The following is a 15,177-nucleotide window of genomic DNA, read 5'->3' as shown; positions in this document are numbered from 1 at the left end:
TTCGGCGTGTTTGTTGGGGTTCAACTTTTTTTTTTTTTTTTTTTGGTAGTTTTAATGTATTTTAATATTTTTTTTTCTTTTGTTCAAACTGTGAGCGGCTGTTGAAGGGACATTCCAGGAAGTGACAGGGTGTTTTTCGTCATTTCGCGTATTTACAACTTGAAATACAGTTGGCGATGGTTGGGAAACAGCGGGCCCAAGGTATGGAGACGGGATGGGGGCTTTACAATTATTTATTTATCGCGATAAATTCGATTGGCATAGGAGAGTTGGAAGGAGAGCCTATAGGAAGGGGACATGTGAGCACGGAGTAGACCATAAAAGCTGTAAAGCAGTTGGAAGTGAGGTGAAGGGGGAACATTTGCGTATGATAATTGGTCGCTGTTTTGAATGAAAAGGTGGGATATGTGGTGGGGATCTCGAGGGTGTGACGAGATCGACGGCTGAGGTTGTGTGTTGGTGGGTTGTTAGAATAGAATAGGTGACGTCGATGAGTGCGTGTGTATATATGGACTAGAATTCTCAGCTCTTTTTTATTCATTCTCTCCTCTTAAATTTTCTTTCTATAAAAAATTAATATCAAATGTTAACGTGATCTAACCATGATAGTTATTCTTTTAAATTTTCTTTTTATAAAAAAATTAATATAAAATATTAACGTAATTAAATAAAATGAAAATAAAGAAAAGGAAAAAATAAAATATAAAAAAGAATCCAACTCCTGTATATATATAGGACTTGCATTGTGCGGGGGGCCATTGTGGGTGCCCGGACTACTTGGACGTGTGGGGCCCCGCGTTTTGTGACCTTTGAGGGACATGAAAAGCTGTCAGACACATGGCTGAGGCTTACCTTGATACAACCATTGACTGACACATGTGAAATTTAAAACAATAAAATTTAAAAAAGTAAAGCATAAGAGCACGTCTTAATTAATTATTAGAGCTACAGAAAAGTCAGGGTGAAGAGATTTGGTTTGGTGTTAATGTGAAAGTGTGTATGCCTGTACGTGACATGATGCCGAAGGCTCGAAGAGCTGTGTTTAGTCTTACATCGTTTAGGGGAGTTTGGGTTGATGGTTAAAAATGGAAATGTGAAGTGAAACTGTTAAACTAAATGGTAGTGTAGAACTTGAAAAGGTATGTTATGGCATTTTGTTTTGTTATCTCCTTATGGGCACGTGGATGATCTCTAACTCTAATGAAGTTATAAGGCGAGGTCTTGATCTCTACGTACCATGTTGTTGGTCCAAACATTATATTGTGAGTGTCAAAAGGTAAATGGGATTAGTGAAAATAACACAAATATTATCCATTTTTATTACTTCTCAACACGAAAATAAACCAAAGCTATAAAAAGCCTTGAACTCCTTGGATATCGACGATTAAAACAATCGCTCATATGATATATTGAGGGAGAACTCTGGTTCATTAACTCAAGTCTAGTTAAAGTACGAACGTCATTTTGCAAACTCATCTACAAAATTAATCTCACTAAAAATTTAGACGTCAAATTTGTAGGACTAGATTGAGCCCAAATCCAACGCTCGTATGGATTACGAGGTAGCGTGCTTGATCCAGAAGTCTATTTATTTTAGCAATGATTTTTTTTTGTTTTATTAAACTATTATGATTTATGAGAAGAAGAACAAAAATATCAAACTCTCACGTGTACACAAGGGATGACACTACCATAATTAGCATAATTACTATTATTTTTAAGAGAATGACTTGTATGGTATCGGTATATCGACGTATGACGTCCCATGTCAAAAAACAAACAAACAATGATACCTGGCAAAACCTTACACATTTATTTTCTTTTATCGACACAGAACATCATTATAAAAATATACATGTATTCGTACCATATAAGTCATTCTTCTAGTTTGTTGCTTTGGATATGGATAAAGATGGGAAAATGTAAAATGAAAACCAAAGTGTTGAGGATTTAAGTCAAATTCAGAGCCGTAGCTACAATTTCACCACCCCTTTGGCTGGTTCTTCACGAAAGCATTTTCCTCATGAACTAATCCAACATTAAGACCTAAATTGGACAATAATCCCACAAATCCTTCAAAAATAAGATAAAATTAACACACTTGTATTTGTGTCATGTCATATGGGCTTATTTTATTTCATTTCTTGTCGGGTAAGCTAAAGCCTTCAATTGTGGTCTATTAGAAAGAATCTTTTTTTTTTTTTTTTTTTTTTTTTTTTTTACCAACGATATAATCTAAGGATGGAGGAGTGGACTAAGTCTCATAATAGACTAACAATAATGTGCTCAAATTCGTTTCTGGCGAGAATTGAACCTAAGTCCTTTCATTTACAAGTGAAAAAACATGACACTAAACCGTAGTACTAAGTAGCAGAACGTCTTCGATATTTTCTCTCCTTTTTTTTTTTTTGTTTTTTGGTTTGTTTGTTTGTTGGTTGGAGGGGTCGATGCCAGCAATCGGGTGCATTCTTGAAGACAAATGATAGAACCAACTTTTGGACCCCTTTTGTTTTTTTTAAATAAACTAATTTTTTTTGAAGGGCCAAAACTAAATATTTTAATGATAATCACCAGAATAAGTAGCTTCTAGTCTTAGCTTTTTTATTGTTGAAACGTTGAATTTTAAGGATGTCTGTGGGTTTTAAAATCATGATATTTGTCTTGATATTGTTTTTTATTTATTTATTTGCCACCTTTAGTGATCTAGATTCTAGAGAGTTGAATTTCTTTTATTATAAACGTAGTGGAGAAGCAAAATCAGCATACAATCCAAAAAGTTAATTAGCTTTTCCTACTTTTAACTTTAAGATGGAAAAATGAAATCAAAAGTTTGTTCGATCCGAACGATGTCATTCTGTGTAAAAGAATTTTCACAAAATCCCCATATTTTCACAAAGGGATGTGATATCCACTATCCCATTTTACTTCTCACACACCTTTTTAATTTTTGACTATCGGATCAGATGAATTGAAGAAGATTAATAGATATAAATTATCAAGGCGTGTGTGTGTATAGCACACCCCTTATCCACACACCCCTTTCACAAAATTTGCACTTACAAGTGGGGATACTAAACCGTAATATTAAGTGACAGGAAAAAAAGTTTGTAGTTAAGGATAGGGCAGCTTGAGTCACGTTCAAATCTTCCGCATCCATTTTGTGTGTGGCCTCTATCATTAATTGAAACGTGTCAAGTCCATGAAAACAGAGCTAAGAAATGTTAAGTTTATAAATGCGTGTCAATCAATCATACAGCCCAGAGAGGCAACACACAAATTGGATGTAGAAGATTTGAACTTGATTGAGTTTCATTTTGTAGAAGCATCCAATAATTCCCATAACAAATTTCTTAATAGATATCTAAAATAAATGGAGTCATAAACATCTTAATGTTTTGCATTAGTCACTAATCAAATATGCATGATATTTAAAGGCCAAGGGCATAACCATCCTAAATTGTGCATGATGTTCTAAAAGGTACAACCACCTCATCACGGTTTTCTTGTCAGCGGTGTTGTGAGGAGAGGCACGGCAAGGTCTCCGGTTTAGGCACCATCGGGCTGGCTAAAAGGGTTCGCAATCTCATCTGTGCCATCTGTCGGCGACACAAGCATTACAGCAGTTCCCCTGCAAACCTGACACCATAATATTGCACACTCAAAACTTGTTGTGGAGCACAATCTCAGCAAAATAACCAATAATATTATACTAAATCCGAATGAAGGAAAACACACAAATCTGCCCAAATGGCTAGAAGTTCTGGGTAGTTCACCGGGCACAAGCACTTTGCCAAATTGCTAAAGCAGAAATTGAGGTAGAAGTTTCTGATTGCGTGGGAAAATGCATATGTAGGATTATTTGGATTGGAAAACTAGTTCCGAAACTCAGTGGAAGCTTGTGAAGATTAAACCGAAAAATACTGCCCTTCAATGGCAGAAAAAAGTTTGAGCAATTTGCTCAACAAGGAGAAAACCGAATATGCAGACCAACTTTTAGCAGCTGATTAAATGATGGATTTGTATCAGATATTCCACTCACTAAAACAAAAAAGAAAGGACCACAGACAGGTATTTTATGAATCATGTAACCCCTCTAAAACGATTTAATATCCCCTCCTGGGAGAGGAAGGTGCATACAACGATGTCTTTCCTGGAAAGAATGTGTTGGTGCAATACCTATGAATACAGCTGTTGTTCAAGTTTTAAAGTGAGCAAAAAGAAATCAAGATGGGAGGACGAGATACTACCCAAACTAATCAAATACACGGCAGATATGTTCCTAATATGACCATGGTGAGAAAGGGAAGAGATGGTTCCAAAATCAGCTTTCTTTCAGACTCTTATAAGGAGGTCAGCAAGTTGAATTTTAGTTGTCACTCTTCCAGGGAGAGGTGAAACTGTTCCTGCACACAGCCAGGATGAAGGGAACAGCAGAGGATGACGAGAAAGAAAATTATACTGGAGTAAGTATCTCATGAATCTTATGGAAAAATATAGTATATGGGGAGTCTTTGGTGTTTCAACATGTCATGACAACGGCCAAGGTTGAGAAGGAATATTGGAGTACATTTAATGGGCTTGCATTCTTTGTCGTCACAAAATTAGCTCTTTTATTCTCAAGGAGGGTAGTAGTTTGAATATTGTTTCAAAGATAGGTTGAAATTTGAATTTGGCTACTAGATGGGGAAGGAACTGAGGAACCAGTCAATTACAGATATTTAACTGAATTACGTCAAGAGAATATTAATGAAGAAGTTATGTGCGTCAAGGCGCCTACAGATGCATGTCACATTATGTTACAAATATCATACTTGTAGGATGACATGATGCATTAACTAAAGCCAACAAGTATCAGTCCGAGTAGTTAACCAAGAACTGAACTTTACAAGTTTACATACTATGAGATAAGTCACTAAACCCCAAGGGATCAAATGAACTTTTCACCTATCATAAGTCTCAAGTTATGAGCAAGCAACGGGTAGTTATGTGGGTCACATGCCCAACAGAAAATATTTACGCTAATATACCAGCTCTGGGTTTCGCCCTAGATGCCTCAAAATTCCATAATATGCTATGGAGATGAGAAAAGCATTCAATAGGAAAACTAAATTAAAAAATTAACACAGTTTTTAAGCAGGATTCCCAACCCAATTGAACTTCTCAAACGAGCTGATATCTGCACTGAAACTTATAGTTTCTGAGCTTTTCTTATATCAAGGGTACTTTGGTCGTTTCAATTTCATCATAGCAGTACCTGCTGATTTTATGTGTACTTGTTTTCCTATTCATCGGAGCAGTACCTACTGATCATACATGCACACTTGTTTTCCTAATCTTCACAGCTTTTCCTATGGTTGGATCAGCTTGGGGGGTATTCCCCTAATCCTAGTCAAATATAGTTGACTAATAGAGCAAGGAGATTTCAGCCATTTTCTTAATATGCTAAGCTTTTCTTGGGTCTGATGATTATTCTTTCTTTTCTAATTTTCTCCTGAAGTATTCATCTCTCCCCTTTAATATGATGCCATCAGATACACAGAAAGTGTCACAACCAGGCATACCACAAATCCTAACAATTTTAGGCATAGTTGAATACAATCAAACATGGATCCTACAACAGCCAACATCTATATATATTAAGTTCCCGTGCAGTTTTCTTAAGATCCTACAACAGAGATAAACTACAAGAATACATACTATGAGGCCAAGGCGCCTGGTCTGATCAGTGGTCTTCAATGGATCATCAGAATCTGCAACACAAGGGAAAGATTCTCAAGTCAACTAAGCATTCACAGCTGTAGAAAAGTTCCAAAATCGTGAATTTAAAAAACATAAGTCGTAAACGATTTCAAGAATGCTGTGAAACATTTACCTCTTAGAAACTCCACTGCTTCATCTAGAACAAGGTTTAACAACTGGTCATAACCTTTAAGAGTCCCCGTCACTGTAACCAAATTCACAACAGTATATCACATACTGGATATATAATAAGTCAAAAAACTCTCATTGATGTTTTCTTAACGAGTATGACATAGATCCAGTTGATGTTATACTTGAAGCAAAAGAAACAGGACGGTCTATTTCTACTCAGCTAGTGCCTCTGCAGTGTTGCCACATACCCTGGATCATGTCATAACACATTTACTGTACAACTACAACGAGTGTACATTTCTACATTCTAAATCTTCGAGATTGCTCGATTAGAATCTTGCAACCTCTTCTTTCTTGTTTTAGATAGAACCAAAAAACTGCTTGAAGCGTGAACCCCTAAATTGAACGGTAATCAAACAACCAATAACCCACAAATCCACGAAAAATAGAACAAACTGCTAGACCTACAACATTGTGCACTAAATCCAGAATCTAAAATTAACTAACTAGAATTCATTTGAAAAATTCGGCAAATTATAGTAACCTTGTCTACCGCCGGTGAGCTTGACTTGGACACCCTTGTCCACAAACTTGGCCAGGTCCAAAACTGTTTCTTTCCTCCCTGACTGAAACACAGAAACACAATTTCAAACTATAACAAAAAATTTCAGTTTTATTTTTATTTTTTATTTTTTACTTTTTTATAAATATTCGCGGGTCTTAAACTTACCATCTTATTCGGCTCCGCTCAGTTCTTCAATTCGCCGATGAAGGTCTCTACTCAATAACCCTAAAATGCTAAAACAAAATTGGGAAAAAAAAAAAAAGAAACAAAAAGTTAATCAATTTAATGAACCAAATGGCAGCACATCAAGTGAAATTTGAGTGTAAAAACTTAGAAACATTTAATCAAAATCTAGGGTTTCTGAGAAATCCAAAAAACCCAAAAGAGATCGAGGACGACTGAAAGATATAAAAATTCCCACAAAGAAAAATTAGCATAAAATATTGTAAAATTTAAATGAAAGTAGCATAAACTATTGTGAAAGTCAGTACCTTTGTCTCTGTGCTTTAGGAAAACAAGATAGAGATGAAACAGTGAAGAAGATGAGACGCTATGGCAGCTTTAGCGGGAGCCTTAAGCTTTAGTACAGGGTTTTGAGTTTTCTCTTTTTATTTATTTTATTATTGGTAATTTCCATCATATATTGCATTAAAAAAAATCCGTCACTATTTGTCACATAGACCACACATCTAAAAGAGTAAAAAGGGAATTAGCTAAAATAAAAGTTTTGAAATAATTGGTTAAAATAAAAGTCTATAGTAAAAATTGGTAAATGGCCAAAGACCTCTATCAAATAAAGTAAAATTTTATAGTTAAATCTCAAAAATGCACCCACTCAATACTACGATCTGGTGGTATTATGTTCTCCTAGAAGTGAGAGGTCTTAGATTTGAATCTCATGAATGACGAATTCGATATTAAATTAGGCTGCTCATTGTGTGATTTAGCTGAACTTGCCTTCTCCTGTAGCCACTCAATACTATGGTCTAATGGTATTCATGTTCTGAGAGGTCTTAGGTTCAAATCTCGTAAATGACGAATTCGATACTAAATTAGGCTGCTCATTGTATGGTTTAGTCGAACTTCCCTTCTCTTGAGTGTCAAAGATATTGATGTACTCAAAAAAAAAAAAATCACACAAATGCATGATGAAGTATTGAAGTCAAACAAATATTGTTGTAGACATCGAAATGTCAGTGAAATAAATGTTGATCATTGCATTAAAATTATAACCTTTATTCATTTCATCTACATCATACACTCATTTCACCTACAAACTCCACTCATTTCACCCACAACTTCCACTTACTTCACCAACATCACACATTTACTTCACCTACAAACTCCACTCATTTCACCTATAACATCTACTCACTTCACCAAAAAAAAAAAGGATAGTGGTGATTCATTCTCAAAGCCTATAAATAGGCTTTTACATAAAGGGATAAAGGGGGGAAGAGACCAATTCACATCACACCAAAACCTTGAAGCTTTGAAACTTTAAAGATCTCAAGCAAATTCCGAAAGATCAAGAAAGCTCTATTCGTTCTTCATCAAATCCTCCTTCAAGATCAAGCCTCGACGGCCCTCGAAGAAAGTGTTCATCGTTCATCATTTGTTCATCCTAAGATTAAGCCCCAACGGCCCTTTGGATCAACAACATCAACAAATCCACGCACCCATTCTTCAAGATCAAGCCCAAAAGCCCTTGAAGATCCGTTCATCCTGAGATCAAGCCCCGTCGGCCCTTTGGATCAACAACATCAACAAATTGACACAATTGTTCATCCCTAGATCAAGCCCCGACGGCCCTTTGGATCAACAACTCATTCATAAATCTACACCTTACAAAGATAGAATCAGAGGATCAGATTGTAAAAGAGATTGTAACCCTAAAATCAATACAAATATTATTTTGTACACATGTTCTTGTTTCAGGAAAATTCGTGTTTACAATTGTCATTCTTTTTAGTTAATAGGGGAAGTGGTCTTGAGTTTTCGTTACATGCCATCACTTTATTGGTTCTAAGATGACACAACAACTACAAACTGGTGTCTAATTTAGTTTCTCTCTTAGACTAGGTTAAGGACTTACCTATAATCCACAGAGGTGTGTACCACTATCACCGTCGATATTGTACTATCATTCTACGTATTATAATACGAGGAGATGATATAGTTAATAACTTAACATGTCACACTTTTAAATATATAAACAAAACAAATATACATGTTTATAATTTAAGTGAAATAGTAACATCATGTGACAATATTTTTATTATGCCAAAAAATTTAATCAAAATGTGGAATTCTGCTGTAGTATTTAAACCAACAACACGACGCCTCATATGTTTAAACTTTCGTAAAATTGAATATCGTTATATTGACATTTCTTTCATTTTAAATTGTTAGTACTACGGTTTAGTGATATTCCTCTTCACTTGTATGCGAGAGGTTTTAGGTTTGATTCTCGCCTAAGAAAAATTTGAAGGCTTAGCCAACTCTCTCTTCTCTTAGTGTAGATAAATATCGTTTGTTTAATAAAATTTAAAAAAAAAAAAAAAAGTTGTTATCCTACATTTGGGCTACGGTGTTTAGTTCGGTCTGGCCCAGTTTTTTAACACAAGCCCAACGAAAGGATTGAAGGCAACTAGAAAGACAAAATTAACCTGCATCTTGTTCATAATAGCACGGACAATGATGTAGTTTTGTTGGACAAATGAGGGCATTTTATGAGAAGGCGATCGTTAAAGCCCGAGGGCTTATGCTTATTGAGCATCCGACGGACATCAGGGAGGCGGAGGTGAGCTCAGAGCTTTAACAATGGCGGAGAAGGGCAGTGGCAAGGGGAGAAAGGAGGAGGTCGTTACCAGAGAGTACACCATCAACCTCCACAAACGCTTGCATGGATGGTAAGCCCTCGAAATTTTACTTGTTTTGTTCTAGCTAATTAGTTTAGATGAGTTGAAGGAGGTTAATTTAATTTAATCTTTGGATTTTTATGGTTTTATTTTGTTGGTTTTTTGAGCTAATTTTTTTGGATAATTGTTTGATTGATTGCATTCTTTAATTTATTGGTTTAGTTGATCAAAATATTAGTTTTGGAGTGATATTTTAGGGTTTTTAGCTCTTGTTCATATATATATATTTTTTATAGCTTCATTAATTTCCTAAATATTTGGAGATTCCCTTTGCAATGATGGTTTTATGGAACTAGGGTATTGATTAGTTGCTTCACAAGAACATTGTTTATGGTTTGGTCTTAGGTGAAGTGAATTGTTGACTTGCCAACTTCTTTGATGTCCACCGATGCAATCGTAATAGTTATTGGTGGCTTAAATTGAAGGGTTTTGCGAGCAATATTTGCTCCATTAGTTGTTTACTTGGTTACATTCTTGATTTTGACATTGCCCAACTGAACCCGGGGTGTAGTGGAATATAGGGTTTATGGTCAACAATGACCTTCTTTGTTTTATAACTCAGTTTGTTTTGAGATTTCTTTGGTTCTTAGCAGCTGGTGTGCGAATGGGGTTTTGTCACCGGAAAGTGAATTAACGAGGGTTTGGTGTTAGCACCTGAAGTGAATTGTCGATGTGCCAAATTTCTTTGGTCCATTCGATTGTTATTTGTTTGGGATGGTCAAATTGTTTCACCCTATTCTATAGTTTTTATTTTGGGGTAATTGTCGAGAATAGAAAAACATAAAGAACTTTGAAAAGCAACTAACCTGGAGCTTCTTGGAATCGAAGGGTTTTGTAGAACTAATACCTTGTTGGTAACTTATGATGCACTGATGAGAATCCTGACTGTTTGTGATTAAACGAATGAACGGTTACTTTTCCAGAAACCAACTATTGTTAAAGAAAATATATGGTTCTCTGAATTTTGGTGCTGACTCCATTTCTGCAGCAGTATTTCCTTTTATGTTCTCTCAGTGTTCGGCATCTAGTCGTGCAATTTGCTTATCTCGCTTCTAATTAACCATTATCTTGTATAAAAAAACTTAACCATCATCTCGATTCCCATGCAGCACATTTAAGAAGAAGGCACCAAATGCGATAAAGGAAATCAGGAAGTTTGCTCAAAAGTCTATGGGAGCCACTGATGTCAGAGTGGATGTTAAGCTTAACAAGCACATATGGAGCCGTGGTATTCGGAGTGTGCCAAGAAGGATACGTGTCCGCATTGCAAGGAAGAGAAACGATGATGAAGATGCCAAAGAAGAGTTTTACTCACTAGTCACCGTTACAGAGGTCCCTCCAGAGGGATTTAGTGGCTTGGGCACCAAGGTGATCGATGAAGAAGAAGGCTGAACTTAGTTTAAAGTTTAAACCCCAGTTTTTGTTCTAGTTAGGTAATCCCAATTTCGGATGTACTTTTATTTAATTGAGGATGTGTGGTCTGGTTTTGTCTGCCCTTTGAACTTCCAAATCAGAGTTTTTGAATTGTCTAATTAGTGTTTATCTGTTCAGTTTTTTATTGAAGACCCTTATACATTAAAACCCGAAGAATTTCTCCTTTTAGTATCTCTCTCATCACGTAATATACCCCCGGGTGTTTTCCCGTGTCTTGGAGAACAATATCCCTCGATTTTGGCGTACAATAGTATGTCAAGATTTCCGATAATCATGCCCGCTAAGCTGTGTACTACTCGAGCCAAACTCTTCAATGGGCAGTTCACATGGAGATTCAAAAGGTACAAGCTTGAAGGGGACCCAAAAGACTCTTCCAAGCAGTTCAACATACAATTCAATATCCCTCGGTTTTAATGTTCTTGTAATCAGGTAGTCTACCAAGTAATCCGACGTTTTAAATAACCTTCACCATATGGTTTTTTTAATTTTTTTTTTTTTAAACTAAATCTTAACTGTTTATTTTCTGAACTACTTAGAAGTCCTGAAATATTGAAGCAAAATTGCTTTTAATCATTGGAAAAAAAAAAAAAAAAAAAGAAGTTTTTCCACTCAACTGAAAAAGCAATCCATTAGACATTGTCCAACCTTTGGGCTAAAACTTAAATTTCCACTTCTTTTCCCAACACCCCCCCCCCCAAACAACAATAAAAAACCCAACCCAATGCTAAAATGTGGCCTAAAACCTAAAACTCAAATGAAAGTCAAATACTAGGCAGAAAATAGCCCAAAAGCACTGATGGAGCCCACCAATGTGCGTGGACTCGCCTGCTCTTCGGCCCGTCGCAGCCTGCCCACTCGCCCCACTTTCCACATGCAGGCTGAGGCCTTCTATCACATCCCGGCCCGGGCTCCCACCACATTCCAGGCTCAACTCCACCGTAGCACGATATTGTCCGCTTTGGGCTGCTAGCATACCCTCACGGTTTTGTTTCTGGGAACTCACATAAGAACTTCCCAGTGGGACACCCATCCTCGGAATGCTCCCACCCTGTACTCGCTTAACTTCGGAGTTCCTATAGAACCCGAAGCTAGTGAGCTCCCAAAAAGCCTCATGCTAGGTAGGGATGAGAATATACATATAAGGATCACTCCTCTGGGCAATATGGGATGTTACACTCCATCCCCGTTAGGCGCCCGACGTCCTCGTCGGCACACCAAGGCCAGGGTTAGGCTCTGATACCAAATTGTCACATCCCGGCCCGGGCTTCCACCACATTCCAGGCTCAACTCCACCGTAGCACGATATTGTCCGCTTTGGGCCCCTACCACACCCTCATGGTTTTGTTTCTAAGAACTCACATGAGAATTTCCCAGTGGGTCACCCATCATGGGAATGCTCCTGCCCCTTACTCGCTTAACTTCGAAGTTCCTACAAAACCTGAAGCCAGTGAGCTCCCAAATGGCCTCGTGCTAAGCAGGGATGAGAATATACATATAAGCATCACTCCCCTGGCGATATGGGATGTTACACCTTCAGCACCTGACATGGGAGGGGGGCCCACTGTCAGGCAACTGTCAGCCACATCATGAGCCCAACAGATATATTTTTAATTGCATGGTTGTAATCTTTGGACCGTTGGTTGATCCAATGGTCCAGATTCAAATTTTATTTTTTATTTATAAATAATATATTTTAAAATATATTTAATCCAACGGTTTAGATCGAATAAAATCAAATCTAACGGTAAAAAAAAAAAAGATCTAACGACCCAAATTTAAATCCAAAGGCTAAAATAATTAAAATTTTTATTAATTGTCCCTTGTATTAATTTCATATTCTTCCATAGTATTTCAAGTATCAATTTAGTGATTTTTTTTAATATTTATCAAAATTTAAATATTTTTAAATTAAAATGTTCATAAAATTAATTTATGACAATCTCCATAATTTTTTTTTAAAGTTAATTTTAAAAAAAGCCTAAATTTATTCTTTAATAATTTGGAGTTAAACTTTTAGCCTGTGACATCCCGTCCCGGAAATATCGAAGCGTACTTGTGATTTGACCGTTTTACCCCTAGTTTGTCTTGTTATGTTTTTGGTGTTTTGTGTGGTATGGACATGTGTTGGGCCATACACACACATCCACACTGACTTTCTCTCCCTCTCCCTCTGACATTTCTCTCTCTCTCTCTCCCCCGAGCTCCCTTCCTTCTTTCTCCTTCTTCCTCCGAGTGTACGGACAAACACCAAACTCACCCAAACCAGCACAGATCGGGGAAACCAACTTCACCATCGAACTCGTGAGGCTGAGGGGAGTCCAGTGGTACCATTTTCAGGTAGGAACTCCGACGTTTTCACGTCGATTTCACGAGCTCAGTTTTGGTTACTATTCATGCAAACTTAATTTAGCTTGTTTTTGGACTTTTGAAGCTTGTAGTTGTGTTTGTGAGGTTCCCAGGAGCTTGGGAGTGCTTCGTTGGACAAATTTGGACGTTGGGAAAGCTTGGTTCGAAGTTGGCCGAGTTTTGGAAACTTGGACAGGTATTTTCTCGTAGTTTTAGGCCTTAAAACTTGTAGGATCGTGTTCTACTAGTCCTAAGGGTTAAAATGGTGCAAAAATCTTGAAAAACGGTTGAAAAACGAGCGAGATATGGCGAGTTGCAGGTTTTCCGGCGACGGCGCCGGCGAGGGGGATTGGCCGGAGAAGAAAGGGGAATATTCCGTTGAGTTTAACGGAATATTCCTAACGGACGTTGACGGCGTCAGTTTAGGGTTAACGGAATATTCCGTCAGTTCAACGGAATATTCCTGACGGCGTCACTTGACGCCGTCAGTGTGCATGGCACGTGGCCGCGCGTGGGGGCGCGTGGGTCCGTGCCTGTGTTGGCGCGTGAGGGCGCGTAGGAAGTCCAAATTTTTTTTTAAAAATATGGGTGTGATCGTGAGGTTGTGTAGATCACGTTGGTATATTCATTTGTCCATTTTGAGCAATGTATGAGAAGTTATTTTGAACGGACGGTTATGTGCTTTAAAGTTAACGTTTTTATAGTTAATTCGCATATAGGTGACATGTATCCCGAGGACGAGCGTGCACATTCGAGGCAGGGGGGCTACGACCCTTCCACATACCAGTGAGTGGGCTTTTGTTTTCCGTATATACCTATGTACATATTATTCCCAGAATTTAGTATGAATGCTTCGTTACATGCCATTCCTTTTACGTTATTGATCGATATGCATGATTAGTGGCATATAAGTTGGTTTATATATTTATTCATATGTCATTTACATATACGTTGGTGCTGTGGCGGCCTAGGTAAGTGCCAGGTAAGCATTGTTTAACATTTGCATTAAATAGCGATTAGAGGTGCTTAGAGAGCTCATAACCTGCACCCCCGGTGTTAGTGCTCCCACCCAGAGTAGGGCACAGTCCTTCACGTGTTGTTCACCTCCCGCACCACACGCTCAGCTTGAATCCAAGTTAGGTGCACAGTCCTGTCGTACATACCACTATAGATGGTTCCGACTCGTAGGTGACCCGCGATTATTCGCACAGCCTTCACGTGATCGTAGCACTAGAGCGTTTATATGTTTTACACCCAGGCTTGTCGTACAGACCACTCAGGTGGTTCCGACTCGTGGGCAGGTTTAGTCGGGGAAACTGAGATTTGAGCTCTAGATTCAGCCGTACAGGTCACTTAGGGGACTCCGGCTGCCAGATTATATGCTATTGACGTGATTTATACCTGAGCACATGCATGATATTATGAGGCTTTGTGATGGCATACCTGTGAGCATGATTGGCTTACCCTTGAGCATGACTTGGCATATCTACGTATATATGTTTATTTCTGGGAAAGTATACAGGTTTTACGGCGAGGGGTTATAATATGTTTTATGAAGTGATTTTCAAAGAGATTTGTTTTTGCCCACTCACGCTTTGTTTTGCGCCCCTCCAGGTTCTAGTAGCTTAGCGGGTTTGGTGGTTTTCCCGGAGGACGTCCCGGCATTCTGACAGACACTCACCTACGTAGGGTCACCTTCGGGTGCACTATGGTTGTATTATTTCTTTTGGACTGCTGTAGGCTTAAAGCTCTGAATTAAGCGTCTTACTTTTGCTAGCACATACTTTATCACATTATATTTGCTAGTTTTAAATTATTCGTACTTTTCCATTACTGTTTTTAGCTTCCGCACTGTGCACATGGCTACGTCACTTCCACGTGACGCCCAGCATGCCCTGATCTCGGTTGAGGTGTGTCATAGCCCAAAAAGATTAGAGCAGAAAAATTATTTCTGGGTTAAAATCTAATTTTTTTTGAATTAAAATTTTAGGTATAAATAAGTGTTGGAGATGGTCTTAAGCACGTGTTTGTTTTTTTGAC

At 37.8% G+C, this 15,177-nt stretch overlaps 2 protein-coding genes across 2 annotated transcripts; one reads left to right on the top strand and one right to left on the bottom strand.

The window, feature by feature from the left end:
- Window positions 1-3,333: 3,333 nt before the first annotated feature.
- On the bottom strand, window positions 3,334-7,087 carry LOC103954881 (sm-like protein LSM7). The gene is made up of 6 exons (XM_009366730.3): window positions 6,928-7,087; window positions 6,602-6,669; window positions 6,416-6,497; window positions 5,873-5,944; window positions 5,698-5,750; window positions 3,334-3,636 (listed from the first exon to the last, which is right to left on the bottom strand). Exons 2-6 carry the CDS (start codon window positions 6,602-6,604, stop codon window positions 3,547-3,549), a joined length of 300 nt encoding a protein of 99 aa, XP_009365005.1. The 5' UTR covers window positions 6,605-6,669; window positions 6,928-7,087; the 3' UTR covers window positions 3,334-3,546.
- Window positions 7,088-9,189: 2,102 nt separating this feature from the next.
- LOC103954882 (60S ribosomal protein L31) lies at window positions 9,190-10,959 on the top strand. The gene is made up of 2 exons (XM_009366731.3): window positions 9,190-9,348; window positions 10,467-10,959. The coding sequence occupies exons 1-2, from the start codon at window positions 9,260-9,262 to the stop codon at window positions 10,747-10,749; spliced, it is 372 nt and encodes a 123-aa protein (XP_009365006.2). The 5' UTR covers window positions 9,190-9,259; the 3' UTR covers window positions 10,750-10,959.
- Window positions 10,960-15,177: the final 4,218 nt, after the last annotated feature.

The sequence above is a fragment of a genome, unplaced genomic scaffold (genome assembly GCF_019419815.1).
Source record: "Pyrus x bretschneideri cultivar Hongxiangsu unplaced genomic scaffold, Pyrus_bretschneideri_v1 Contig52, whole genome shotgun sequence".
In the NCBI taxonomy this organism is placed as follows: Eukaryota; Viridiplantae; Streptophyta; class Magnoliopsida; order Rosales; family Rosaceae; genus Pyrus; species Pyrus x bretschneideri.
This window is presented reverse-complemented; position numbering and strand designations above follow the sequence as displayed.